The following is a 27,920-nucleotide window of genomic DNA, read 5'->3' on the forward strand; positions in this document are numbered from 1 at the left end:
TTCCAAAACTATCTAATCATACTAGTGTGTAACTCACATCTCTTCATCTTTTCCCTAAAATAGCAAAATTGCTTTACCAAATGTTTTGCTAAAATTTAGCATTTCTGTATCTATATCTATTTTCCTAGTCTAATGTCCTGGCAGCCAGTCTCTCACATTCCCTCTTCATTTCTCTCTCTGAAATTCCCCAGAATTCTTAAATGGCTTAGCACAAATGCCTCCTTCTCTATGAAGCCTCCTTCCCCAGTTACTAGTGCCCTCCCCAAGAAATACTTTGTATTTAATCTGGCTCTATTTTGTTTTGAGTTATCTGTGTCTAGGTTATTGCCATCCACCTTACTAAAATGTAAGCTTCTTGTGAGCAGGGACTGTTTTTCCTTTGTATCTCAAGTACCTGATATATAGTAGATGCTATAAATATTTGTTGAAGGAATGAATAAATGAAGCTGGAATTCAAACCTGGGTATTCTGACTCCAAACTCAATGTTCATTCTGCTGCTAAAGTACAGAAAAGCAAAGCTTTTCCATATCACACTTGTTGGTCTCATCCCTCTTTTCCCTTCCTCTCACTTCGGCATAATCACCCTCCATTCCAGTGGAATCATTCCCCTCACGATCTCTGTATAAACTCTACCCTTCTCAGTCCTATTGCCTCAAACTGGAGCCTCCTTCCCTAGCTGCCCCAGCTTCTCAGAAAGCCATGTTATAGTTTAGGTATGCAGTTAGTATCTAAGTCCCCCCTTCAAGGGAAACCAACCGGTTACCCACCAATATCATGCACTTTTTCTCTTGTCCATCTGTGGAAAAATTCTTCTGAAGTGTGGGATAGATTCCAGGCATCCAGGATGTTCAAGGAGAAGATGCTGCTCCACAGGCCTGAGGGAAGAAAAGGCAACAGTGAGCTTCTTAGTAAACACAGGGTCCTTTCAGTGGTTCAGATCTGACCTCAGATACTTACCAGTCCTTAAGTCACTTAAATTCTTTCTGCCTCAGTTTCCTTCAATGGAAATTGGGAATAATGAAAATACCTACCTCACAGAGTTGTTGTAAAGATTAATAAGATAATATTTGTAAAGCATTTAGCATAGTGCCTAGCATATAGTAGGTGCTTAATAAATGCATGTATCTTTCCTCTTCTTTCCCTTCTTTTCTTCTTTCCCTCCTTTCCTTCATCTTTCCTCTCTCCTTCCTTCCTTCCTTCCTTCCTTCCTTCCTTCCTTCCTTCCTTCCTTCCTTCCTTCCTTCCTTCCTTCCTTCCTTCCTTCTTTTTTTTCTTTCCCAATACCTCCCAGAGCTATTGTCTTAATCCATTAAATTCTCCACAGGCGAGAGAATGCAGAACAGGGGAAAGAAGAGGGCTAAATCTCTGCTTCATGCTTGTCAAATAAGAAAAAGGGATATAAGGCAAGAATGTGACACCTTCTTCCTTCCCTGCCCCTTCAACTAGCCTGGCTTTTACATATGGAGAGTGACTGACTGATGATTCAAACTCTGCCACTTTCTGCAGTGTACCATTGGATAAGAGCCATTTAATTTCTATGGGCCTCAGTTTCCCCACTTGTATAAACACATTCTGATCAGCATAAAACTTCTCTGGTCTCCTTGCAAATAAAATGAGAAAATTCAATTACATGACAAATAAAGTCATTTCTTACTCTAAATCTATGATTCTATGATTCTTTGATCTTTCTTCTTATCATTCATCAAGGATTTACTATACACTTATGATGTATAGGGGGAGCTATTGAAGGAACAAAATTATGAAGTGACTCATTCCAATACAAAATCTGCTCAGATTTCTTTCACCTAAATCCAAGATTATGGAATCATAGATTTAGATCTAGAAAAGGGGATCTCAGGGTTAATGTGCCTGAATATAGTGTTCAGGTAAATGTTTAACATTTGATTCTATGGGGGGAAAATATTTGCAAGATACTTTTTTAATTTTAATCAGCACTATCAACATTTTCTCCATTATATTCTTAAGTCTAGAGAATGACCCAATCACCAAACAAAGCCCTGATTTGTAACATTTATTGATTTCTGAGGCGCAAATGTTCACACCAAAATTTTATCAATGAGTTGATTAGAACTGACTCCAGAACATCCCTGAGTCAAGTTATTGTAGTTTAATCATTTTTCAGTCATGTCCAATGCTTGGTGACCTAATTTGGAATTTTCTTGGCAAAGATACTGAAATGGTTTTTCATTTCCATCTTCAGATCATTTTATAGATGAGGAAACCAAGGCAAACTGATTAAGTGACTTGCCCAGGGTCATGTACCTACTAAATGCCTGAAGTCAAATTTGGACTCAAATCTTATTAACTAAAAGCCCAATATTCTATCCATTGTGCAACCCAGCTGCCTAAGCCAAACCCTAACCCTCTCATTTATAGGCAAGGAAACTGCAGCCCAAGTTGGTGATGTGACCAAAAATCAATAGAGCATTCAGGATGAGTAAGGTCATAGGATCACAGATTTAAAGCTATAAGGAATCTCATAGGTCACCCAGCCCAATACCGTTTTACAGAGGAGGAAAAACTGAGGCTCAGAGAGGTTAGCCAAGGTTACATAGATAGTAAGTCAGAGGTGGGATCTGAAGTCTGCCCCGCTGGCTCCATAGCCAGTATGAAGTCTTTTCATTAAGGCTAGACTGGGAGCCTTCAGCCTTTTACTGACCAAACAGATATTCCAAGATAAAGAGTCACCTAGCATGTAACACAGTCGGGACTCTGGGATCCTCTTCATCAATCGTCCCATGTAGAACTCCGAGCCAAAATTTTCTGTGGGCACAAAGGCTCCATATTTCTGAAATCCCACTTCATAGGGAGTGAACTCCACCCATTCTGTGTACAAAACAGTGAAAGAAACACAGTGATTGAATTAGAAAAATATGGAAAGACTTGAACTTATAGAAGAAAATGCTATCAACCTTCAGAGCATACTACAGTTTTATATAGATGTATATGAATGCATACTGTGTATATATATATATATATATATATATGCAGTACACATGTACATATATGTGATATATATATAAAAGTATACACACATTGTGCGTGTATATATTGCATATGTGTTCCTATATGTGCATGTACATGTATGTGTATATAGATCATACATACATGTGTGTATGAATGTCTATACGAATGTACTTGTGTATTACATTTGTGCATGTATACAGGTGTACATGCACATTGATATACATGTGCGTGTGTGTCATGTATGTGATGTCTGCATGTACATGGCATATTGTTTGCATGTGTATGTGTATATATAATAGTTGTATTTTATGAGTATGCTTATATATGTATGCATGTGTGTGTATAAATATATCCACATTTAATTGTAATCTTCTTGAAGGAGGGAAGAAGAGGGGGAAAGAACAAAGTAAAAAGTACACAGCAGAGAACCAAAAAACCTACAAGGAAGCAAAGTAAAGATGTAGAGCTCTGAACACAGCTGTTACAGATATCTCAAAATATCTTATGCTAATTGCTACTTTATCAAGCCCCAAAATAAGTATATTATTTTATGAAAAATTTGTTTCTTTAATATTTTGATATCCGTATTTCATTATAATTGGTTTCCTTTGTAAATGCAAATAAAGTCTGGCCTCAGATATTTACTAACTGTGAGACCCTGGGCAAGTTACTTAACTCCTCAAAAAAAAAAAAAAAAAAAAAGAAAGAAAAAATAAAATGAAATTGTATTGTAAATGTAAATTAAAATGTATGCATTTAAAAATGCAATTCTAAGAAGGAGTCCATAAGCTTCATTAGGCTGATGCAATCAGTCAGGCAGTGAATAAAATTTATCAACTGCCTTCTATGTGTCAGGTATTATGCTAATTGTTGGGGATGTAAAGAAAAGAAAAAGGCAGATCTGAAGGAACTCACAATCTAGTGCCATATGCACAGCAGAACATAATAAAGGATTCAAAATATAAAATAATAAATTTCCTTTTCAAGAAAACCTAACAAACAATTTAATTTCAAAGTAGCAGGCAGCATAAGATATATTGAGATATCTATAACTGTACTACAATATGAAAATATCTGGGATTTTTATCAGTGACAAAGATGGGGATGATAATAGCACCAATCTCACAGGGTTGTTGTGAGGATTAAATGAGATAATGTGAAAATATTATCTAAAAACCTGGCTCCTGGGCAATAAAGCATGTACAGCCACAAATACTTACTAGCTGTGTGGGCAATTCATTTAACATTGATTGCCTTCAACACACACACACACACACACACACACACACACTCCTTTTTTTCAGTGCTACATAAATGCTGTTACTATTATATTGTAAATATTGTTGCTATTAAAATTATGAGTACTACTAATACTACTATACTTTGTTACTTACATTCATTATTAAGGAAGTAATAAATTTCAGTTAGTAAAATAAAAATATAATTTTTTTTTCCCCATGAAAGTTTATAGACCCCCTCCTCCCTCCCTGAAACCTAACCATGGTCCCCCAGGTTAAGAATCCCTGAAGTGTATGGAAAGAATGAAGATGTTGCAATCCCAGCACAAGACAGGGGAGGGCAGTATCTGCTAATAAACAGAAGATGATCCAGACTGTCTTGTCTGTTTGTGGCTCCCATATCACTGACACTGAAGACAATAAGAAGAATATCCTAGAGAAAGTTATTCCCCACAATTATTCCCCACAGTCTAATGAAATAAGACTGACAATGGAAAACCAGATTCTCTGTAGGAGTCTGCAAAGGGAAGAGTCGTGCCCCCTAGAGAATAAAGCATGCACAGAATTCCTTCCTTTTACAAAAGCTGCATTCTTCCTGTTCTAGGTTATTCAAAGCTGGAGATAGGATAGATGATTCTGGCAAAGCAGAGAAGTCATGAGAGCCAGGGGACAGCAAATTAATTAATATGTTAAGTTGATTAATTTATTTAAGCACTGGGGATATAAAGAAAGGTTTCATTGGATCATAGATCTAGAGTGGGCAGAGACAATTTAGTCTAAACTTCCCCCTTCTCTATTTTAACATAAAGGAACTGAGATCCAGGAAAGTTGTATTTTATTTAATATTTGTTGTAGAAGTAAGAAAGATGGTGATGGCGTCTCTTAGGAATGTTGGGACAAGGGCAGGAAACACAGCTGCAATCTCAAGCTGGCTCCACCAGATTTAAGTGTGTTAACTGTCCAAAGGATGCTGGAATTACCTCTGAAATCCTGGTTGCTTACGTCATCCTTCACATTGATAGTGAGGTAGATTGGGAGGGGATTCTGACCTCGGCACACAGCCTCTTTTTGCCATGACAACTTCCCTTCATATTTCTGTTTGGAGAAAAGAAGGAATTAAAGAAGAAGGGATGGGTTTGCATCTGGAGCTCGGGTGAGGGAATCAGAGCAATCTTCTTTGGAATGAAGCTCCATAGGGGAGAGACAGATACTGCTTGTGGATTATAGGCTCAAAGCTGAAAGCTGCTTTCAAGGCAGTCAGATCCAATATCCTACAGATGAGGAAACTGAGGAATCGAGAAAGAAGCTAAACCACGATCACATCATCTGAAAGTTTCTGGAGAGTCTGATTTCAGGACAGGTACTCAGAGTATTAAGCTGTGGATGCAGAGGCTGTGGGAGCTATAAGAGGATCCCTAGGGGGAGAAAGCGTTAGATTCCCAACCTTCAGACATCCAGCAACCTGAGGCAAAATCCTATTGCTCCACACTATGGTTCTGCAGATTTTCCAGGGGCCAGTCCTGAATTGGGTTCAGTCTAAATTAGAAAAGCAGGACAGATTCTCTGTAGTCTTTCCTCCGATTGGCACAAACTATTGTGTGAACTATCACCCTTTATTCTCTGTAAGGAGTGACGTTTATTTAGGAGTGTGGTAGAGGTGCAGTTAGGTGATTCAGTGGATAGAGCACTGGTCCTGGAGTCGGGAAGACCCTGGCCTCAGATATTTACTAGTTGTGGGACCCTGAAAAAAATCTCTTAACCACAATTGTTCTAAAACAAAAGTAAATAAGTGGGCTTAGAGATTTTCTTTATGTGTATATTTTCAGACATTTCAGAGCAATGTGATTTCTTTTGTTAGGCTATATGACAATGTATTAAAGAATTTACTTTTCACTTTAAAATAAAATAAAAATTGTCTTTCATTAAGAGAAAGAAATGTTCTTTCTTAAGAACTGGGCAGCTAAGTGGGGCAGTGGATAGAATACCTGAATTCAAATCTGATTTCAGATACCTGCTAGTTGAGTGATCCTGAACAATTCAGAGGGGGGGGGGAGGAAGGAGGGAGAAAGGAAAAGGGGAAGAGAGAGAGGGGGAGGAAAAGGAGAAGAGAGAGAGGGGGAGGGAGAGAGGGAGAGAGAGAGGAAAAGGAAAGGGAGAGAAGAGGGAGACTGAGAGGGAGAGGGAGAGAGAGAGGAAGAAAAGAAGGGAGGGAAGGAAGAAGAGAGGGAAGAAGGGAGAGAGAGAATTGAGTTAAATGTTTCAGATCTTGCCTCAAGATACTTAATAGTTGTGTGACACTGGGTAACTCACTTATCTTTTTCAAGCCTCAGTTTTCCCACCTGTACAATGGGGTACCTACTTCACTATGTGCTTGTTAAGGGTCAAATGAGAAAACATATGTAAAGTATTTTGTAAATTGTAATCATTACAAAATTTCTATTTGCTCATCTGTAAAAATGAGGACAATACTAGCACCTACCTCCCAGAATTGTTGGGAGGATCAAATGAGATAATATTTGTAAAGTGCACAGTGCTTTATAAAGTGCACAGTAAGCATTATATAAATGTTACTCACATATTAAAAGGAAGCCCAGTAAAATGAGTAGTTTCAAAGTCAGGAAGACCTGAGAAAGCATCTCACCTCTACCCTAGCTATATGTCCATAAACCACCTTGCTGAAACTCAGTTTTTTCATCTATAAAATGAGAATACTAATGTTTAGGGTACCTGCCTCACAGGGTTGGTATGAGGCTTACATGAGGTCAACTATATGAGTGCTTTGCAAACTTTAAAGTGTTATATAAATGTTAGTTATTGTTATATTTTCTTTAAATGTCATATTTCAGTTCAAACTTAAGACCTTCAGTTTACCACAGTCAAACTTTAAAAACCATAATAAATTATTTTTTCTGTAATGGATGATGGGGAATGTAGGTATTAATAGTTAAACCTGTGAACAGGCAATGCATTTTCCTTAGGGATAAGGATAGGAAGAAGCAGTGGACCTGTAGTTTAATTAGTATAAGGATCTACCAGGTAAGGAAACACTATTAATTCATGTTGATCCAGTTATAATCTGATCTATAATTTGAATTAACTGGCCATATAGGTGAGCATTTAGGCCCAGTGGCCCAAAATCTGCAAGAAGATAGCCCTAAGGCATATAGATACTTGTTTCCAAGACCATGTCCAACTTATACAAAGTTGCCAACTGGTTCTCATTTGAATACTGCTGACTTTTTAGAGGGGCCTACTGGTTACTATGAAAAGATTAAAAAGGTCAGGGGGGAAACATTTGGCAGACGGGGGATAGACTTATTATTAAATACATTCTTGCAACTCATCCATAAGATAGATGAGTCACTGGTTGTACCTGTATAAGAGAGAAAATTTGAAACCATCAAGCTAAATGTTTAAAATGGTAGAGTGACCCAGCAAAGAAAGCCTTAGTCTATCACCTAAATTTGGGGTAGAAAGGGACTCCTGTATTACAATGACAGGGATGCAGGAGAGAACCACTTCCATACTTTTCCCATCACCTACATTCCCCTTTGCCCCCTGATTTTTCAATTAAATGCTTAGCCTCAGTTTTTTCTTCTATATAATGGGGCATCTACTTCACAGGATGGTTCATAAGGTTCAAATGAGATAACAATAATAAAAAGTATTTTGCAAACCATAACTCTTTGCTGTTACTATGTAAGCATATATAGACTGTCTATAAAGAGAATAAGTATAAATATATACAAAGTGATTAGATTTAAAAACCTTGAGAGAGAGGATACCATCCTCCTTGAGAGAATCAGGAAAAGCTTCATTCAGAAGATAGTCATGTAATCTAAGACAGTTAAGTAACCTAAGAGGAGCAGAGAACCTACCTCATCCCCCAGAAAGGACTCGATCAATAAACCCCATAGGTCTGTGAAGGTGACTCTGTAGCCTTCCTGGCTCCTTTGCTTCAGCTCCTGCTGGTAATAACTGAGTTGTTCAGGGTAAAGTGAAGGGATCTTGTTTTTGACAGCATGTCTTCGAGCCTCCTGGATGGTCTTCTCCAGGTTTTTGGAGGACCAGTCAGCATCTTTGTATAAGTTGGACATGGTCCTGGAAGAGGCAGCTACATGTTACAGGACATCCAGAGTACAACCCTTTAGGATGGGGAATTAGCTCATAGCTTACCAGAGCTCACAGCTCTAACCCAATTCTGTTTTTACAAATGAGGAAAATAAGGCCAGAAAAAGATTTGCCCAAGAGATCCAAACTCACGTCCTCTGATTCCAAATGCATAAGTTCTATGCTTCTGCTTCCTACGTGGCATATGGACAATTATATCCCAGCCCACTACCTTGAGAAATATACTGATGAGGATTGTCAAGGACAAGGGGATGAGATTTGCTAATCTCGTAGACCAACAAAAGTCTCTGCAGCTGAAAGGTGTTTTTGTTACTGTCTTAAAATTTTGTGAGTCTGCTTCAATAGACAATGAAAAAGAAAAGATTAATTCAGGGAAGATTTTCCCTGGTGTTCTTTGTTGCACCCTCTCTCATCTGTATTATCAAAAAGAATAGATTCTCCATTCTGATTATATACTTGAGCTCCCATAAATGTATAGCTTATATATAATTGTGCAAGGAACATGAACAAATAGCTCATCCACAGCTATTCCTCTCCTAATGCTTACTTAGTAAAATATAAGCTTCTTAAAGATAGGAACTGACTATTTTTTCATTCATTCAATAAACATTTATTAAATATCTCCTGTGGAATATCTACAGTGCCAGGCACTGTGCTAGGTGCTAGAAATACAAAAAGAGGTGAAAGACATTCCCTGCCCTCAAGAAGCTTGCAATCTAATGGGGGAAACAATATTACACAAATATATACAAAGCAAGAAATAAACAGGATAAATAGAAAATAATTAAAAGAGAAAAAGTACTGTAATTGAGGATACACACATACACATGTGTGTATATATGTATGTGTGTAATACATATGTGTATAAAATGTTATAACATATAAATATCACATGCGCACACACATATCCTATGCCATGTAGAAATCATTACAGACAATGAATCTTGTTGCTTCAAAACCTTTGTCCCCTGACCCTCATATGGTATCCTGCAATAGCAAGGTCTAGGGATAGGGTCTGTTCAGGATTTAAGTAATACATATCCCAATACCTAGCAAAGATCCTTGAATATTTTCTTTTTTAGTCTGAATTTATGATTTTATTAGCATAATCAACCAATCAATAAGCATTAATTAAAGTGCTTACTATATGTCAAGCACTGAACTTGATGCTGAAGATATAGATTGAATGAATGAAACAAACCCTACTTTCAAGAAGCTTACATTCTAGTGGAGGAGATAACAACACAGAAATAAATTTATACAAAGAAAATAAGAGAACAAATATAAATAAATGCAGAATAGTTAAATTCAAGGTACCTTGGAAGAGGGCATTAGCAATTGGGGAGATTAACAAGGTATCAAGGGAAAAGACTAGTAAAGGGAACTCTCTAGGTAGAATTTCTGTCTCTGGTACCTGTCAATGTACATATAAAATGCAGCAAAGAAACAAAGTGGATAGTAGTAGGGACCTGACCCTAAGAAGACCTGAATTCAAATTCAACCTCAGACTCTCACTAGCTGTGTGACCTTGAAAAAGTCACTTAGCTTCTGTACAACTCAATTTTCTCATCTATACAATGGTGATAATAATATAAAATGAGAATAAGAATAATTTACCTCCCAGAGTCATTGTGAAATCAAATGATGTATTTGTAAAATGTTTTGCAACTCTTAAAAGTTCTATATAAATGCTCGCAGTTATTATTATTAAATATCCATTGAATGAATGATTGAAATGGAAACTTTCTATGTAGATTTACAATTTATCTGTAGTTTAGAATTTTAGGGAGTTGCTTGGGGTTAATGAAGGATTAAATGACTAAGGAATTAAGTGAGGGTCACATAACCAGTATTAGGATTAGACCTGAATCTGCCCCAAGTTAGCTCTTAAATCACTCACACACTGTAGGTGTTTCAGAAATATTTGTTAAACTGAATCAAATCTTTCTCTCTCATTCTGCAGTCAGAAGATGCTAATAGCTAATAGCTTGCTCTAAACATAGTAGGATTTTACAAAGTGGGGAGATGTCCCCAGATCTTTCTTGATAGGAAACAGTGGTAGATTTAAGACCCAGCTTGATTTACAAGCCTAAATCCTGGTACAATGCATAAGTGAGCCTGGAGTCAGAAAAATCTGGATTCAGATCCTATCTGGGACTGTGAGCTTCAGCTGAAGCTTGTCTGTAGCATCTATCTTACATAGATGTTTTAAGATTCAAATGAGGAACGTATGAAAAGTGTTTTACAAATCTTTAAACTATAGTGTAAATATTAATTGGGGCATCTAGGTGGCTCAGTGGATAAAGTACTGGACCTGGAGTCAGGAAGACTCATCTTCTGACTTCAGATACTAGCTGTATGAATCGAGGCAAGTCATTTAACTCTGCTTTATTTTCCTTATCTGCAAAATGAGTTGGAGAGGAAAATGCTAGAGTCCTTGCTAAGAAAAGCCCAAATAGGGTCATGAAGAGTCAGACATAACTGAACAACAACTATAGACAGACAGATGGATGGATGAATAGATAGACATAGATATATTGAGATAAATACATATAGATAAATATATAGATATGATGAGGTCCTGGGTCACTAGGAGGGGTTGGCAGAGATAGCCTGAAGTATTGATAAAATTAGTCCCTGAGGCAGGCAAGGAAGGGCACTGAGAGGGATCAGCTCAATCTTACAGTCCCCCATACGTCCCATAGAGGTCGTGGGTAACTCCACCTTACTCTATTTAATCAGAAAGCCAAGTTATATCAAACCCCCAGGGTTAAATTTCCCCTATAAATTTGTCTCTGGCTCATGCCATTTTTGCTGATTCCCTTTTGGGTTAATTCACCCTGGTGTTCTGCCTCATGGTATATTTCTCTTTCCCCTTCCCCCATACCTCATGGTGTCTTTCCTCTCATCCCCCCACCGTGCTTCATGGTAACTTTCTCCTTTTTATAGCTAACTTACTCTTTTAGGGTGCTAAACTCCTCTATGGATTTAGCCTGCTAGTCAATGGAGTACTTCCACCTCATAGTGTATATTGTCTTTCTTCTGATTAATTGTGAATTCCACTAGGGAACTTGTCTTTTCCATTGTTAATTGTTTAAAAAACAAAACCAAACCATTTTCTTGTCTAATTATATGCTTCATAAATCTATTTCATATTTCCCACTCCTGGTATCTATTGTATCCCCTTCATTTAATCTGTGATCTCTTCTCCTGAATGAACCTACCTTTTGCTAAAGTAAGAAGTCATTGTGAATTCTTCACATGACCAAACCCCAATATTTGATGCCAATTGCTCTCCTCAATCTCATCATTTGGTGCTGAACCTCAAACACATCAGATATCTATCTATCTATCTATCTATCTGTGTATATATATACATTTATACACACACACACACACACACACACACAGAGATATACATATATATATATATATAGAGAGAGAGAGAGAGAAAGAGAAAAAAAGAAAGAAAGAAAGAAAGAAAGAAAGAAAACAAAGCAAGCATTATTATAAGGAGTTCTCCACGTTGGCAAAGATTTTTACCAGACTGCTTCATAGCCACTCATATATTAGAGAGATATTGAAATATTCAAATACTGTAAAAAGAGATAATCTTATCATTTATTCACTTATCAGTGAATAGTTGCAATCCTTAAGATAAGGAGAAGATACAGGGGGCAGCTAAATGGCACAGTAGATAGAACATTGGTCTTGGAGTTAGAAGGACTTCAAATCTGCCTTCAGAAACTTAATAGCTGTTATACAAGTCATTTAACCCCAAATGCTTCCAGGAAAAAAAAAGGAAACTAGGGGCAAGCAGGAAGGAATTCCTGTTGGCAGTGACCTCAGGCCCAGTGTCATACAGGTCAGGATTTGGTCCCTCTGTATTAGTGATACCCATTCCTGGGAAAGGAAGGAGAGCAGAATGGTATTGTGGAAAGCTTATTGGCTCTGAAACAGATCTGAATTCATATCCCACCTTTGTCATTCACTACCTGTGTGTCCTTGAACAAATTGCTTTATCTCTCTGGAGTTTTGTCATCTCCCCACTTTATAGCTATGGTCCTAAGTGCATTTAGTACCAAGGACTTGGATCACTACTGTAGGGCTTTGTCTGCATGGGACAGCAGCATATCGGGATTTCTGGGTAACAGGGAGTAGTAGATGTACCTCCTTACACTCCTGGCACCTGGACAGAAGCGCTGGTGAAACAAAGGTGTATGGGGGTGGAAGGGCAGGCAATCATCAAAGCATAAAGAGCTGGTCACACCTGTGCTTTCTGGGCTTGGTCAGCATGATACAATTGGGGGGAGGCAGTGAATGCATCTAAAAGTGATTTCATAACACTGATTCATATCACTTTGCAATCCCCTTATACACATGTAACATTCCATTTTGCATTATAATCTGTTGTGCATGTGCCTCTACTTTTCATTCACAGATGTATAATTATTGTTTTTTTGTTGTTGTTTGTATTTTCTTTAGGGCTTACATAATACATTATGTTCTTGTTGTTACAGCTGCTGCTGTTGTTTGGTCAGACCTAAGGAGAGCTCCCCAGTGAGGAAATTCCTGCCAATGTGAATCAGTGATTGTTGCACAGCTTACAGAGCTGCCTGAGGCACTGACTGCTTGCCCAGTATCTATAGCATCAGAGATGTGACTTGAACTCAGGTCACCGTGACTCAAAGGGTGGCACCCACCTATTAGTCCACACTGCCTCTGCATTACCCATGAGACTCTGGGATCATAGAATTAAAATAAGAAAGGATCTTAAAGACCATAGAGTCACCCCCCCTAATTTAACAGATGAGGAAACTGAGGCATAGGGAAGGTAATAATAGCTCCCCAGAAAGCCAATGTCTAAAGCAGGATTTAATCTTTCCTGAATGTTCAATGACTTGTCATTAATATTAGAAATCAGTTCAGTCACTGCCACAGATCCAAGAGAAGAGAATGGGAATGACAAGTGATGTCTTAACTTTGGGAGCAACATAAGGGACTTCCTCCCTCTTCCCTCTCAACCAAACACCTTAAGGCTTTGCCCGATCCCTGGGCCAGTCAGGGACTCCCAAGTCCTCACCAGGTTGCACCCGAAAGGCCTGTGATGTAGCTGGCACAATTCAGGATGTTCAGCTTCTGAAGCCCCAGAAGGTGGCCATACATGGAGGTCATAGACCTAAGGCCACCCCCTGTGGCCATAATGGCCACTAGCGGCACCTGAAGAAACAGAGAGAGAGAGAGAGTTAGAGAGAAGGAGGCTGGGCAGCAGGGCTTCAAGGGGAGGCTAGAGAAGAGGAGATTTAATATGCAGAGGAGGTAAAATGGATAGATCCAAGACCAGATGGAGTGAAGAGTTGGTGAGGGGGAGGCTAGATTATAGGAGAGGGGAGAATCTAGAAACCTGAGAAACTAACAATTAGATTTAGCCAAAAAAGCAAAAGAAAGATCTTGCTATCTATCCACCTATCTCTATCTATCCAACTTTCTCCCTTTTCCTATTCTCTCCTTTTTCTCTTTCTCCTTCCCCTCTCTTTCCTCTCTCCCTCCTTCCCCCCTCTGTCTTTCACCTCCCTCTCCCTCTCTATCTCTGTCTGTCTCTCTGTCTAGCTCTCTTTGTCTCTCGCATAGGACCATGGATTTTAGGTACTTTAGCTGGAGGTACTTTAGAAGCCATCAAATCCATCTCTCTCATTTTTACAGAGGAGGAAACTGAGGCATAGCAAGCTTAAGTGACTTGCTCAGGGCTATGCAATTATTAAGCTATATCTACCTGGTCTTGGGTTTCAGGTGCCAGTTTGCCCAAACTAACTTTGAACCCACTAGAATATGGAGAAGTGACATAAGGTTAGTGGCTTAGTCTGAACTCCAGAGGGCCTGGACAAAACAAGGGTCCAGGAGAAGGGCCATTCATACCAGTCCTTGGAGATGAAGGGCTCTGGCTCATGGACTCACAGAATGTGAGAGCTGAAAGGGATGTGAGGCAGCATCTATCCCAATTCCATTATCAAAGCGCAAAGCACCCACCACTACAAAACGAAACAAATATCCACAAGAGTACAATCCTTTGCCCAAGGTCATATAGGTACCTGGGCTTTTAAAGTGAGAAGCTTAAAGAGAATATTCTACATTTCAGCTCTTTGATTTCTGAGGATGGTTTGCTTTCCAGAAATGTCCGTAAGTGATTTGGAGCCAATGTTTGGTACACGAGATGAGTGATTGAGTGGAATCTGCAGCTTTGAGGCATGAGACAGAAGGGTCCTTGGGATGGCATGTTGAAATGCCAGATATTCCTTAAATATAGAGAAGGCAAGGAGGGAAATTCTTCCCAAATCCTACCTCTTTCAGAGAGCCTCCCTCCCGGCTTCTGCCTTCTTCAATAAATTAATCTATCAGTTACAGACATCATTTGGCAGCTAATGGCCACAGTAGATAGAGAGCTGATTTTGGAATCAGAAAAATAGGAGTTCAAATTCTATCTTCACACTTAATAACTGTGTGAGTTTGGGCAAGTCACTTAGTATATTGCTGCCTTAGTTTCCTCTTTTATAAAGTGTAGATGATAGAACTTATCTCACAAGATTGCTGTAAGAATCAAATAAGATAATATATATTAAATGCATAATAAATCCTAAATCATTAAGATAAGTGTTAACTATTATTATTATTGGGGCAGCTAGGTAGTGCAGTGGATAGAATGCTGATCTTAAAGTCAGGAAGAGAGTTCAAATCCAGACTCAGACATTTAACACTTATTAGCTCTTGACCTGGGCAAGTCCCTTAACTCTGATTGCCTCACAAAAAAGAAAAGAAGAGAGAACTTAGTCAGAGCATATTTTAATCTCCTTAGTTCCAAGTCAACTGACCTCATCATCTTGCAGATCCTCTTCCAGCTGCAACACCTGTTTCAAGGCTTCTGCTACAACCACCTTCCGCTTCTGCAGGAACTCCATCTCCTCTGAGCATAGACTGTAACCCAGCCTCACGTTCAGCTCATCAGAGCTGTGGTGAGAGAGAGCATACTTGTCACTCACAATGCATCAGAGCTATGATTTCCACATGCTTGAGGTGCCAGCTCTCCCATTCCTCAACTTGGGTGGAAAAGAAATTGTGACCTTGAAATCACTGGATTTGAAAGCCAAAGACCTAGATTTGAATCCTATCTTTGGAATTTACTACCTGTCTGACCTTGAGCTAGATGAAACCCCTTTCGGTTTGAGGAGGTGGATCAGATGACTCTTGAACTACTGCTATAGGTAGCTTCTTTATTGGTCTCCCTGATTCCAGGGTCTCCTTTTTTTAAACTATTCTGCAAACCATAGCTTCCAGAATATTTCTTTAAACTTTCTTTTTTTATGTTGAGTGTGGTTGCCCATCAGTTGGGGAATGGCTGAATAAGTTATGGTATATTGATATAATGAAATATTATTGTTCTGTAAAAAATGATGAGCAGGATTATTTGGAAAAGGCAGGAAAGACGTGAATTGATGCTAAGTGAAGTGAGCAGAATCAAGAGAACACTGTACATAGCAATAACAAGATTATGTGATGATAAATTTTGATGGAATTTTCTCTTTTAACAATGAGATGTCAAGGCAATTCCAATAGACTTGTGATGGAAAGTACCATCCACATCCAGAGAGAGAACTAAGGAGAATGAATGTGGATTAAAGCATAGTATTTTCACCTTATTGTTGTTGTTTTTTACTTAATTTTTTTCTCATGTTTTTTTCCCTTTTGAACTTATTTTTCTCATTGAGTGTGACAAATATGGAGATGTGTTTAGAAGAGTTGTATATATTTAACCTATATCTGATTGCTTGTTATCTTGGAGAGGGGGAGGGGAAAGAGAAAGAAAAATTTGGAACACAAAGTCTTGCAAAGATGAATGTTGAAAACTATCTTTGCATGTGTTTGGAAAAATAAAATACTATTAAAAATTTTCCCCAGTTACGTATAAAACTTTTAAAATACTTGTTTTTTAAAAGTTTTGAGTTCCAAACAATCTCTTTCCTTTCCTCCCCTCCCCACCCTTTAAAAGAACAAGTAATTTGATATGTATTGTACATGTGCAGTCATGCAAAATATATTTCCATATTAGCCATTTATGAAAGAAAACACAGACAAATTACAGTTCTGGGGTATGGGAAACAGTGGAGTCAACAGAAGACTGAGAAGGGAAGACAGACAGAATTTTAAGGGTGTGCAAGATACTTTACCAATCTTTGGCCGTCATGTGTAAATCACAGTTTTCACTCTGAGAACCAAGAAAGGGAGAGTTTTGTGAGTGTTGTGATATTTTAGAGCAAAAAAGCCTACACTAAAGACTTACACACTCACTCATCAGTGTTCATTGATTCCTCCCCTAATTCTGTTCACCATCCCCATGAGTTCAAATCATTACCCCCACACACACATACACACATACTTCACACTCAACTTTCCTTACATTCTGTCCTTTGTGCATGGTTTTCTTACTCTTTTCCTACCCAGCCATTCAGTACCTCTTTCCCCACCATATGTAATCCCCATATAGCACCAAAGAACTCCTTAGACACCATCTTGACTCTCACATAAATAATTACTATATTTTTCTATTAGATAAATGCTCATTACATCCTTGAAACAAAGTTGTCCATATCTCTGCCTCTCATATTAATTCCCTCACAATCTAGCCATTAGATAAGCACTAATTCCTTTACTCCATCTCCACCTCGCCTCTTGTCACCAATCTCTGATGCAAGGGAACCTGTCTAGGGAGCCCAGAAAACTCTTTCAATTCCTCGTACTCACCATAGGTACTGTCAACTCCTGTTCATCTGGGAGACAGTCCAGGGACACGCAGACAGAGCGATTTCTTTTATAGGCACCACAGCAGCAGGAATGCTAAGAGAGAAATTCCTTTAAAAGGGAGTTTCTTTAAAACTCCTACGGGTTAGGGACTCATTCTCCCCCATTTCCCAATGGAACTATGTCTGGCACCAGTTAGAGCCTGATTCTTCCACTTTTAACAAATGGTTATAAATACCCATGCTTCCTACCTTACAGATCCATCGATTCCTGGGCACCTCCACATGCATTTGAGGCTGGAAGTATTTGGTGTAATGGAAGAAGGCAAGATCTGGGCATTGATTGCAGGAATTGTAGCAGGGTGAGATGGCCTGGGTGTTTTCATAGGATTCGTTCACTGTCACAGTTAGTTGTTTTCCTACGAACAGAATGCAGAAGGTCATAGAATTTGAGGCTTGAAAGTGACCTTATGGCTATATACTCCAACCTGAACCTGAAAAAGAATCTCTGCTACAACTTATTCAGTAAGTAGTCACCCTTGTAATACTATTCACATTCATATCTATATCCATCCATCTATCTATCTATCTATCTATCAATCTCTTTATTTCTCTATCTATCTCTCATCTGTCAACCTAACCTCTTTTTTGCAGACCACTGGTGAGGGGAAACCATTAACCTTAGGTAGCCTATTCTACTTACAGATAGCTCTAAGGTCATATGGTGGTATAGTAGCTTCAGAGCTGTACTTAAGATCAGCAAGAACTAAGTTTAAATCCCATCTCGGATGTTTCTCTAGCCACAGCAGCATCATCTGTAAAATGAGGTGATTAGACTTGATAGCTGCTAAGGTCCCCTCCAACTCCAAATTTATGATCAAATAATTATTAGGAGATTTTTTCTGACAGGAGGATAAATATTTCTCTTCATAACTTCTCCCTGTTCTTGATTCTGGCATCTGGGGCCAAACAAAACATGTCTAATCCTTCTTTCATAAACAGTCCTTCAAATTCTTAAGAGTTATCATTTCCTTCTTCCTCCTCTTTTTTTCTTAGTTTTCATCATGCTAATCTTCCCCAGTTCCTTCGGTTAATTTATACATGATAGGGATTCTGTGCCTTTTATCATTATAGGCTTCTCTCCTCTGGACATGCTGTAATTTGTTAGTGTTCTTCCTTAATTGTGCTGCCCAGAATGGAACACAATATTCTAAATGTGGTCTGGCCAGAGCAACATATGGCCAAATGATTACTTCCTTATCCAGTCTAAGATCTCATTGACATTTTTGATTGATATACCACACTGACTCATGTAATGCTTGGAGTCGATCAAAATCCCTAGATCTTTTTCAGATCATTTATTGCCTCGCTATGCCTACCCATTCTTATATTTGTAGAATTGATTTTTTGAACTCAAGTGGAAGATTTTATATTTATCCCTGTTGTATTTCATCTTATTAGGTTTAGATAAGGCTTTTAGCTCAAGAGTTGACAAATTCTGCCTCCCATGCCAAATCCAGCTCCTCATGTGTTTTTATATAATCTTCAAGCAAAGAATGGTATTCACATTTAGGATTTTAAAATATAAAAACCATTCTGAGGTTGCAGGCATATAGAAACAAATTCTGTAGTGGGCTGAATTTGGCTCGCTGGCCTGTAGTTTGCTGAACTCTGCCAGCTGATTAAGATCTTTTTGGATCCCAACTCTCTCACTCATTGTAACTGTTATCAATCTATCTCTTCTAGCTTTGTGTCATTTTCAAATTTGATAAGCACGGCATTTCTGCCTTTACTCAAGATAAACTTTTAAAAAGAAAATTAAAAGTTGTTGTTTTTGTCACTGCCACTGTTTGTCCTTAATTGTTGAAAAGGACTATGAAATCATCACATGCAAGTGAATTGGATTTAAGTGAGGGAGGGCTGTGCAGAGGTACCAGCCTCACTTTGTCCTCCAGAACCATCTGGGACCAGTGGTCAGATATAGATCAGGACGACTAGAGATGATCCTGGATGCAGTGGGAAACTTTGGCCTTTTTAAGTTAAGGTCTTCAACAAGTCTCAGTTTGACTGAGGCAAAGTCCACTCAATGCTTTTTTTTTTTTTTTGACTTAGTAAAAGAGGTCATTCTCTGCCTCATTTCTTACCTAGTCTTAATCACTTATGCACTTAAATCCAATCATTTGCATGTCACGGAATCACATTACTGTTGTCAGGTCCTCTTTGAGAATTAAGGACAAACAAGGAGAAGGATAGGTAAGTAATGATGCAGACAATGGCCTCTATTACCTAGAGAAGAAGAGAAGAGTTTCTACTTACAAATGTGAATGACTCATAATTGGCAAGGAGAATAGGGAAGCCAAGGGCTAGAGATTTGAGAAGAGAAATTTTTCAGGGTTATAGGATTTTAGAGTTGTCAAGGATCTTATAAAACATTTTGTGTAACCGCCTCAAATGAGGAAATTAATAGATAGTAAGTGGTAGAAGTAGAATTAATATTTTTATTAATGTTTATAAATTTTTACTGATTTCCTAGGGTTCTTTTTTTTTTTTTTTTTTTTTTTTTTGCTTAGGCAATTGGGATTAAATTATTTACCTAGCATCACACAACTAGTAAGTGTTAAGTTTCTGAGGTCAGATTTGAACTAAAGTCCTCATGACTTCAGGGCTGATGCTCTATCCATTGCCCCAACTAGCTGCTCCATTTTTATTGATTTCTTTTGTTGTTTTATATCACCAAAATTTCTCTCAATATCCTTCCCTCTCAACTCCTAAAGAACCATCTCATATAACCATATATATATTTTAAACATGACATATGGAGGGTGGAAAAAGCAAAAGTAATCGATGTATTTTTAAAAGTCTGAAAATATATGCAATGTGCCACCTTATGGACTTCCCCAAAATGAAATTTGGTCCCAAGTCTTTTAGCTATTGCTGATTCAACTCTGGGAATCTCTCAGGGAATCTGTGAGCTCTTGGGGCACAATGTCCATTCTAGAACTGCCTTGAGACAATGGGGTAAATTTAAATCTACTTAGGATGACGGCAATTCTGAGGATCCTGAATGCAGTTCATGTACTCATTCCTTCTCTCCTCGACCTTCTTCAAATTCTAACAATGCTTCTGAAACTCTGGAAGCTAGAACTGACTGGACCTTTCAAATAGATTAATGCTTGAAGTTCCCCACTCCATCCCATGTCTACCCATCAAAAGAAAAAAAAAATGTTTCTTACTTTTTTTATTTTTCTTCTGTTTTTTATGCTTCACATAGACTTCTAAGCAGGAAACTTGTCTAGACTGTAACAAAGGAAATCCTTATCACAATCTCTATGGCATAGTCTATCCCCAACTGCTTCTGGCCGTAGTAAAGGGCCTTGGCAGAAGGAAAAAGGATTTAAGTGACAGGGCAATTGTAAGTGTGTGTGTGTGTGTGTGACAGAGACTAAGGCAGGGTGAAAATGCAGAGCCACAACAGGTAGGAGATGGTTCAGGACAACCACAGGTCATGATTTTATCCAGATCTAGAGAACAAGGCCTAGGAACCTGGAAAACAAGCCTTTCCTCAGCTAGGGAGGAAATGATTAGCTATTTATATCTGAGCTCCTATGCAAACAAATAAAAATTAGGGGAGGGAGGTGGATGGGGAGGAGATTCATAAGAAGGTGGCAGAAGCAGATAAGATTCAATTACAACAGGATCTCGGGGCCTGTTTAGATTGTTTGGGATGCCCTACCTAGAATGTTGGTTTATTGAATACGTTTGCTTGTAACACCTGAACCAACAGCTGTGGCTTGTAAATCTTTGTCTGCTTTTGGAGATCTGGGCAAGAAGAGAATCTGAGCAGTGATATGTGAGGGATTGGTAAAAAGAGGTCATTACTAGGGAAACAAAAGGTCTCTATGATTATTATTATGATGGAAGGAGCAAACAGGCTTGGTATGCAATACATCCCTTGGAAGAATGTTCCCTTTGTGGGAAAGTATATGAGAGTAGGGCTGGGCTTGGTTATACTCCTTTGGGGTAGCTGAAGGGCCCTAAAGGGGATAAGTCTGAAATACCAATGAAATAACCAGCAAAGGGTATCATGGATCTCCCTTCAAGTATGCATCCCCAACACCCCAACCATCTACCTCATTTTTTCACATTTTCAACCTGTCCCATAAAAATCCCACTTTGGAGGCAGCAGTGGGTGTAATTTTTCAGTGAGGTCAATAGAATTCAACTTGTGGTCAGTTTCCTCTCTTATAGCCCCATTCCCCTTGGGGGCTGCAATAACTTGCCCAGCTAGAATTGCTCAGGGAGGAATAGTTACCACTAGCACGCCATTGGTGAGGAGTCTTTCAGGTGGAGTAGGACTGAAAAACAAGATTAAATCCCCCAGTTAGCTATTGTTCCTTGAAGAAGCACCCTCTTCCTCAGACTCTTCTGGCCAGTGGATCTTCTGAATGGATCCTGAGAGCCCAGATCTTCTTGGATATGATTTCTAAAGGGGCTATAGTCCCTTCCCCACACCCAGCACCAGCTTTCTGGTGTGTCAGCCTAAGGACTATCATCAGCACACTGATTCAATGATTAATTTATTTGTAAACTCAACTTCATAGTCCCTTCCACTGAGACTAAGGATATTCTCACAGTGTCTTTCTAAGGGAAGAGAATCTTGGGAGGATAGCAATTTAACTATTATTCTGGAGAGTTTATCTGTCATGGTAGGAGAGATATTCTCAAGAATATTTCTTGAGAAACTTATGAAATTAATGATCAAGGAGAAAGACTACTGACATTTTCTGAGAGAAAAGAGTTAAACTCTTATGCTATAGAGAAGGTATCCTAAAGAAAATTCTTGAGAAAATTTATTATCCAGAGAGAGGTGAACAGTGAGAGTTGAAAAGTCAGGAGTTGATAACTAGAGGTGACTGACTATAATCTTTCTCGTTGTAATATATTGTTGAAATATTTAAATATATCTTTATATTGTTTGTCATAGTATTAATCAATTAACATTATATATGTATAACATTGACATTATATGTCATATTTATATAGATTAAATGTTACTTACATAAATTAACTATATAATTTATGATACTGATATAATAATAAGAGCTAATATTTATATAGTGCTTACTATGTGCTAAGCACTTTACAATAATCTCACTTAATCCTGACAACAACTCTGGAAAGACCGTACCATTATTACTCTCATTCTACAGTTGAAGAAACTGAGGCAAACACAGATTAAGTGACTAGCCCAGTGTCACACAGCTACTAAGTGTCTGAGGCCACTTAAGTCTTCCTAATTCCAGACCTGGTGTCCTATCCAATGCATATTTATTTAAGTTTATGAAACAAGAAAATGTGATATTGAGAGAGAAATGAGTAAAAACCTATGGGAAAAGAGGACATTAGTTTATTTAATAAGCTGGTGGTGGGAGCTCAGAGATACTTGATTCCTAAGAGAGATTGTGTATTTATCTTAATTTATTAGGAAATATTATTACCTTGATTGCCCTAGAATTTAGGATAAGATTTTCTAAGGAGGGGGTAGCTAGATGGTGCAGTGTCTGCTCTGAAAATAGGACCTGAGTTCAAATTTGACCTCAGACACTTAATACTTGTTAGCTGTGTGACCCTGGGCAAGTCACTTAACCCCAATTGCCTCAGCAAAAAAAAAAAAATTATAAGCAAATGAGCTAATAGTAACTAAACAGAGATATGATAATTCCCATCTTGGCTATATAAAGTAGTGAGGAAGGGGATAGGGGTCATTCCTAAAATGCTGCTAGACCTTTATTTGTTTATTCAACATATCTATTAAACATACTTTGTATATTCAAGACAGTGTTTTGGTACTTATACATAAACTAATAGATGCCCAGATTTGGGAAGCAAACATTCTGGAATGATATGGGAGCTCACTTGCCTCTCCTCCAGCAAAAATTCCACTTCCAGTTCTTCCATGCCCTACCAGGAGAAAAAGAAAAAAAGAAATTACCTCTGAGTTATGACCCTGTTCAGCTGATATTTCCCTGTCCGATAGAACCGCTTGCAAATACAGATTCTATTGGCTTTTAAGATACCCAAGTGCTTCTACCCTCTTTACAAGGGTTGTTATTGATGTCTGTGAAGTACAGAGCACTGATTATGGTTACTGTAAGACCTAAAGCTGGAGCAGCTCTTAGAAACTATCTAATCCAACCTTTTCATTTTATGGATGAAAAAACTATCTCAGAAAGATAAAGTTCTTTGTCGAAGTTATCAGAGGAAGACAACTCATAGATTTAAAGCTGGAAGGGACTTTAGAAATTATCTGGTCTAATGTTCTTATTTTACTAATGAGAAAATTAAACCGTGGAGAGGTCACAGAGGTCATGTAGATTTAGAGGTGGAAGAAACATTAAGGAAGCATCTTCTCTGGCCTCTCCCTTTCAGAAACCTAGAGAAGTTCCTTGTCCATGGTCATCCATTTTAACTCTAAATCAAGTGATTTTAAGTCTTCTTTTTCTTACACATACTCTTAAGGCTTATCTTTATCTGTGATGTCCCCACCAATTACTGCTCTATACTAGTCATAGACTCTAGCAGGTCTACCAGCATTTAAATCTGACATCTGGCCATAAAGCTCATGAACTTGAGTAAGAGTTCACCTTTCTAAGAAAATTTCTTCATCTACACCAAAATGAAGATTCTTGGGATGAGGATCTAAAACACAGTTGGATAAAAAAAAAATACCTTCATAAGTACAAGATGGTTGGGGAAAGACTAGACAGTAGTTTGATATATTTAGAACTTAATATGAGTTAACTGTGCACAATGGCAACTGAAAAAATACTAATGAGATCTTATGTTGCATTAAGAAAAGCCTAGCCTCAAGGATTAGGGAAGTGATTGACCTGCTCTACTTTACCTTGGTCAGACCGCTTGACCATGGATTCCATCTAGAGGCTAACTCAATGATTGGTCAGTCCCTTCATGGAATTTTTATTATGAGAAGTTGCAAACCATATTTTCTTTCTTATTTTTCTTAATTACTTATTTTACTTTACTTCAAGTTCATTTGGGTTTGCTTAGCCTCCACCACAGTGATTGGTTCATGTGGGTACCTTCCTTCCTCCTCATTTCCTTTCAGCATCCCTTCATTTTTTGGTCTTCCCCTATTAGCATCAAAGCTTCTATACCAATTAGTACTGGCACGGAGGTCATGAATGACTGCTGTACATCTATGCTGGACAAGATAGGGGACCCAATTTCAAAAACCAAAACGATAACCCAAGGGAATGGAGATTAACTAGATCTCTGTTAATTAGGCATATTGTGCAAGTCATGACTTTGATTTAGCGGTATTGTATCTGCCTAGTCTACCTGAGGTTCCTGCTGATTTGGTTCAAAGTAGGATAAGTGTCTCACCTTTTAAAGTAGAAGGCACTACCTAGGTAAATTTAGGCAAGTCATTTAGCCTCTCTGGCCCTCAGTTTCCTCAGCTGTAAAAGTGAAAGAGATGGTCCAGATGACCTTTGAATTCCCTTCCAACACTGTATCAATGCTCCTATGAAGGACCCACAATGTACCAAGGTATTTACCCACCTCAGGGTTTAATGGAAATTTCACATGGGTCCGTTTTCGGCAACAGAGTTTGCTGAGGTCATAGAGGACAGTCAAGAGATGATCATCTGGAGTAAGTGAGTCTTCATCACAAACACTTAGTTCAAGCACATTCTGGGGAGAGAGAAAAGAGGAGGAATAATAAGAAAGGAAAACTTCCAATTCCCAGAACTTTATTGCCTCAATTTTTGGAAGAGAAAATGAATTTGACCCGAGATTGGTTCCAGGAAGAATAGAGTTGGGAGACTCTTTAAAGACTATAGAATCTAACCCCTATACATAGGAGGGGACAGTGGAAAAAATATGAAAGATGGTATGGTACGGTGGAAAGAGTGAAGAGTGTGGAACTAGAACACCTGGATCTGGAATGCTATTCTACTACATACCTGAGAATACTTGAAAAGAAAAATCATTGGGCTTCAGTTCCCTCCTCTGTAAAATGAGAGGGTTGAACTATATAAGCTCCTCAGGTTCCTTTTAGATCTATATTTAAGAGATTTTTGAGTCAGAGAAACTGAATTCATTTCCTGGCTTTGGAATTCCCTGTGAGACTTGGGCAAGTGACTCAATTTCTCTGGGTCTCAGTTTCCTCATCTGTAAAATGAGGAGGTGAAATAGAACTGGAAATTTGAACTGGAAGATTTCTAAGGTCTCTTCCAGTTCCAAATCTGTGATCCTATGATTTTACAAATGAAGAAACTGAGGTCTAGAATAGTTGACTGACATATCCAAGGACACACTAGAAGTGGCAGAGCCAAGATTTTCTTTTGTCATTTTCTTCTTTCTTTCTTTCTTTCTTTCTTTCTCTCTCTGTCTTTCTTTCTTTCTCTCTCTTTCTTTCTTTCTTTTTTTCTTCCTTCCTTTTTTCCTTCCTTCCTTCCTTCCTTCCTTCCTTCCTTCCTTCCTTCCTTCCTTCCTTCCTTCCTTTCTTTCTTTCACAAGGGGGAAGCTAGATAGTGCAGTGGATAGAGAATTGGCACTGAAGTCAGGAGGAGCTGAGTTCAAATTCAGCCTTAGACGCATGACACTTACTAGCTGTGTGACCCTGGGTAAGTCACTTAACACCAATTGCCTTGCAAAAAATAAATAAATAAAGGTTATGCCGGTTTATTACAAGAAAAAAAGTATACATTTTGTAAGGTATTTTAATCTGACGACATTTGATCATGTTCTAAGTGACCTCGCTTACATATCAGTATTTTATAATCAAGCAATGAAAAAAAGTTGAAGTCACTTTTTTGGGAGGAATGATTATATGTGCTACATAAGGGCATGTACCCAGCATGTGATCTTGTCTGCATCTAATCCAAATATCTGCCATCCTCATTTGAATCTTAGCTCTAGTTGAAGGGGATATAGTCAAAGGGCATAGAGCAGTCCACGAAATTTTGGGTTCCATTCCATCCCCAACATGGTGGTCAGGATCTTTCAAACACAAGAAACTATACAAAGCCTAGGATCTTCCCTTGCTGGTGACCACCGAGGCTGCAGGGAGCTGTTGTTGCTGCTGCTGAGAGCCAAAATTTTCTATTGTATCACACAACTGCTAGAAAAGAACACAGGGATTTGTGGGTGAGAATGAGTGTGGGTGTGGGGTGGTTGACACAGAAGTCCCTCCAGAGATAGGGAGGAGCTAAAGTATTAAAAAGGAAAATACTTCTTCCCTCTTCTTATCAGTTCCTCCAGGCCTGGTTACTCATCAGCTTTTGGACTTCCCACTCAGAGGCTACTTCCACCTTGGAAGTTGGCATTGTCAGAACTTTGGGAGGAGGTGGGGCTGGGAACACAGTCTCCAGAGCTCCAAAAATATTTGCTTATGTCACCCTAAGCCTGTCCCATTTTATTAAAGGATCTCTTCCTCTGATGGATAGTGGGCTGTGGGAGGATGAGGATGGGCAGGATAGTCAGTGAAGATGGCCACCTAGGGAAGGAATGTAACAGGTTTTGTTGCCTTATAATCTAGGCACAAACCCTTCCTTCATAAGGAGGCCCAGAGTAGGAAAAACTGGCTTTGATGCTGAGAGAGAGATAGCAAGAGCAAGCAAGAGAGAGACTGAGATTCTAGGAAATTTTGCCCCCAACAAAATTTGTTGAGTCTTGAAACTCTTATCTTACAACCCCTTAGCACTGTATTGATGAGATCACTGTGTACAATGTTTTAAGATGAACACCCGTTTTAAGTAGCTCTTTATCTAAAATTTGTCCTATTTCTTTTTATTTTTATCTTATTTTTATTATAAGTTCCAAATTCTCTACCTTCCTCTATATCTCTCCAATTCAATGAGCAGGCAGGAAATATTATATCTATTATATGAATTGTGGGAATTTAGCAAAACATATTGTTTCCATCTTGTGACTCAATTCTGGATCTAACTCAGTTCCTATTCTGTCCAATTATGGGTTTAGCCAAATTTCTGTCTTGTCAAGAAAAATTTATTCAGTTATGGAAATTATAAGAAAACTTTATTGCATTCTTTGAGCCTAACTTTGAATGATTGGGAAGATGGATTACTTCTGCCTATTTCTTAGATGCTTTTTAGAAAGAACCTAAGTTATGCTGAACAGAAACCCAGTCAGTTTCAAAGACTGATGCAAGTAGTTTTCTCACAATTACCCATCTCAAGAAACCCATATGTCTAATCTGAAAACTGTCCCTATACTGATCAATCCGTTATTGTTTCTCAATCCTTTTGATTGAATACAAACACTTGGAGTGGAGTAAATACAGAGAGACACCTCTTTTTTTCTGATTTTAGGGGAATTGCACATTTACTCTCTTCCTCCTGATTTGGAAAGCCCCTAATCTTTTCTCCAATTAGAAATCAGATTACCTATTCTTATATTCTGTTGTATATCCTATCGTTTTCTTTTATGCATAAAAATTTCTCTCCCCTTGTATTTAGGATCTGTTACCAAACTGAGGAGGAATCCTGGTCCTGATTTGTAATGTAACTGGTATATATTGGTTAATACATTGATATGCTCAGAAGCTTGAATTTTTGTTTCCTCAATTATTTCAACTTTCATCCATCACAAAATGAAGTCATACAAAACATATTTCCATATTAGTCATGGTCCTCTCTCCCCCAAAAGCAAAAAAAAATTGATGAGAAAAATATTTGCTTTCATCTGCACAGAGTCCATCAGTTCTCTATCTGAAGATGGATATCATTT

The 27,920-nt window shown here is 38.3% G+C and overlaps 1 protein-coding gene across 1 annotated transcript in view; it reads right to left on the bottom strand.

The window, feature by feature from the left end:
- The window catches only part of PLA2G4E (phospholipase A2 group IVE), a 69,606-nt gene that overhangs the window by 15,171 nt on the left and 26,515 nt on the right, over window positions 1–27,920 (bottom strand). The window contains exons 4-16 of the mRNA XM_031952147.1: window positions 24,729–24,860; window positions 23,068–23,108; window positions 21,460–21,502; window positions 20,381–20,444; window positions 17,400–17,566; window positions 17,152–17,244; window positions 16,578–16,615; window positions 15,225–15,360; window positions 13,442–13,578; window positions 8,106–8,328; window positions 5,208–5,322; window positions 2,711–2,848; window positions 769–876 (exon numbers count right to left, since the gene is read on the bottom strand). Coding sequence (XP_031808007.1) covers window positions 769–876; window positions 2,711–2,848; window positions 5,208–5,322; window positions 8,106–8,328; window positions 13,442–13,578; window positions 15,225–15,360; window positions 16,578–16,615; window positions 17,152–17,244; window positions 17,400–17,566; window positions 20,381–20,444; window positions 21,460–21,502; window positions 23,068–23,108; window positions 24,729–24,860 — 1,435 coding nt within the window. The remainder of the gene's footprint in view (window positions 1–768; window positions 877–2,710; window positions 2,849–5,207; window positions 5,323–8,105; window positions 8,329–13,441; window positions 13,579–15,224; window positions 15,361–16,577; window positions 16,616–17,151; window positions 17,245–17,399; window positions 17,567–20,380; window positions 20,445–21,459; window positions 21,503–23,067; window positions 23,109–24,728; window positions 24,861–27,920) is intronic.

This window comes from Sarcophilus harrisii, chromosome 2, assembly GCF_902635505.1.
Source record: "Sarcophilus harrisii chromosome 2, mSarHar1.11, whole genome shotgun sequence".
Lineage (NCBI taxonomy): Eukaryota > Metazoa > Chordata > Mammalia > Dasyuromorphia > Dasyuridae > Sarcophilus > Sarcophilus harrisii.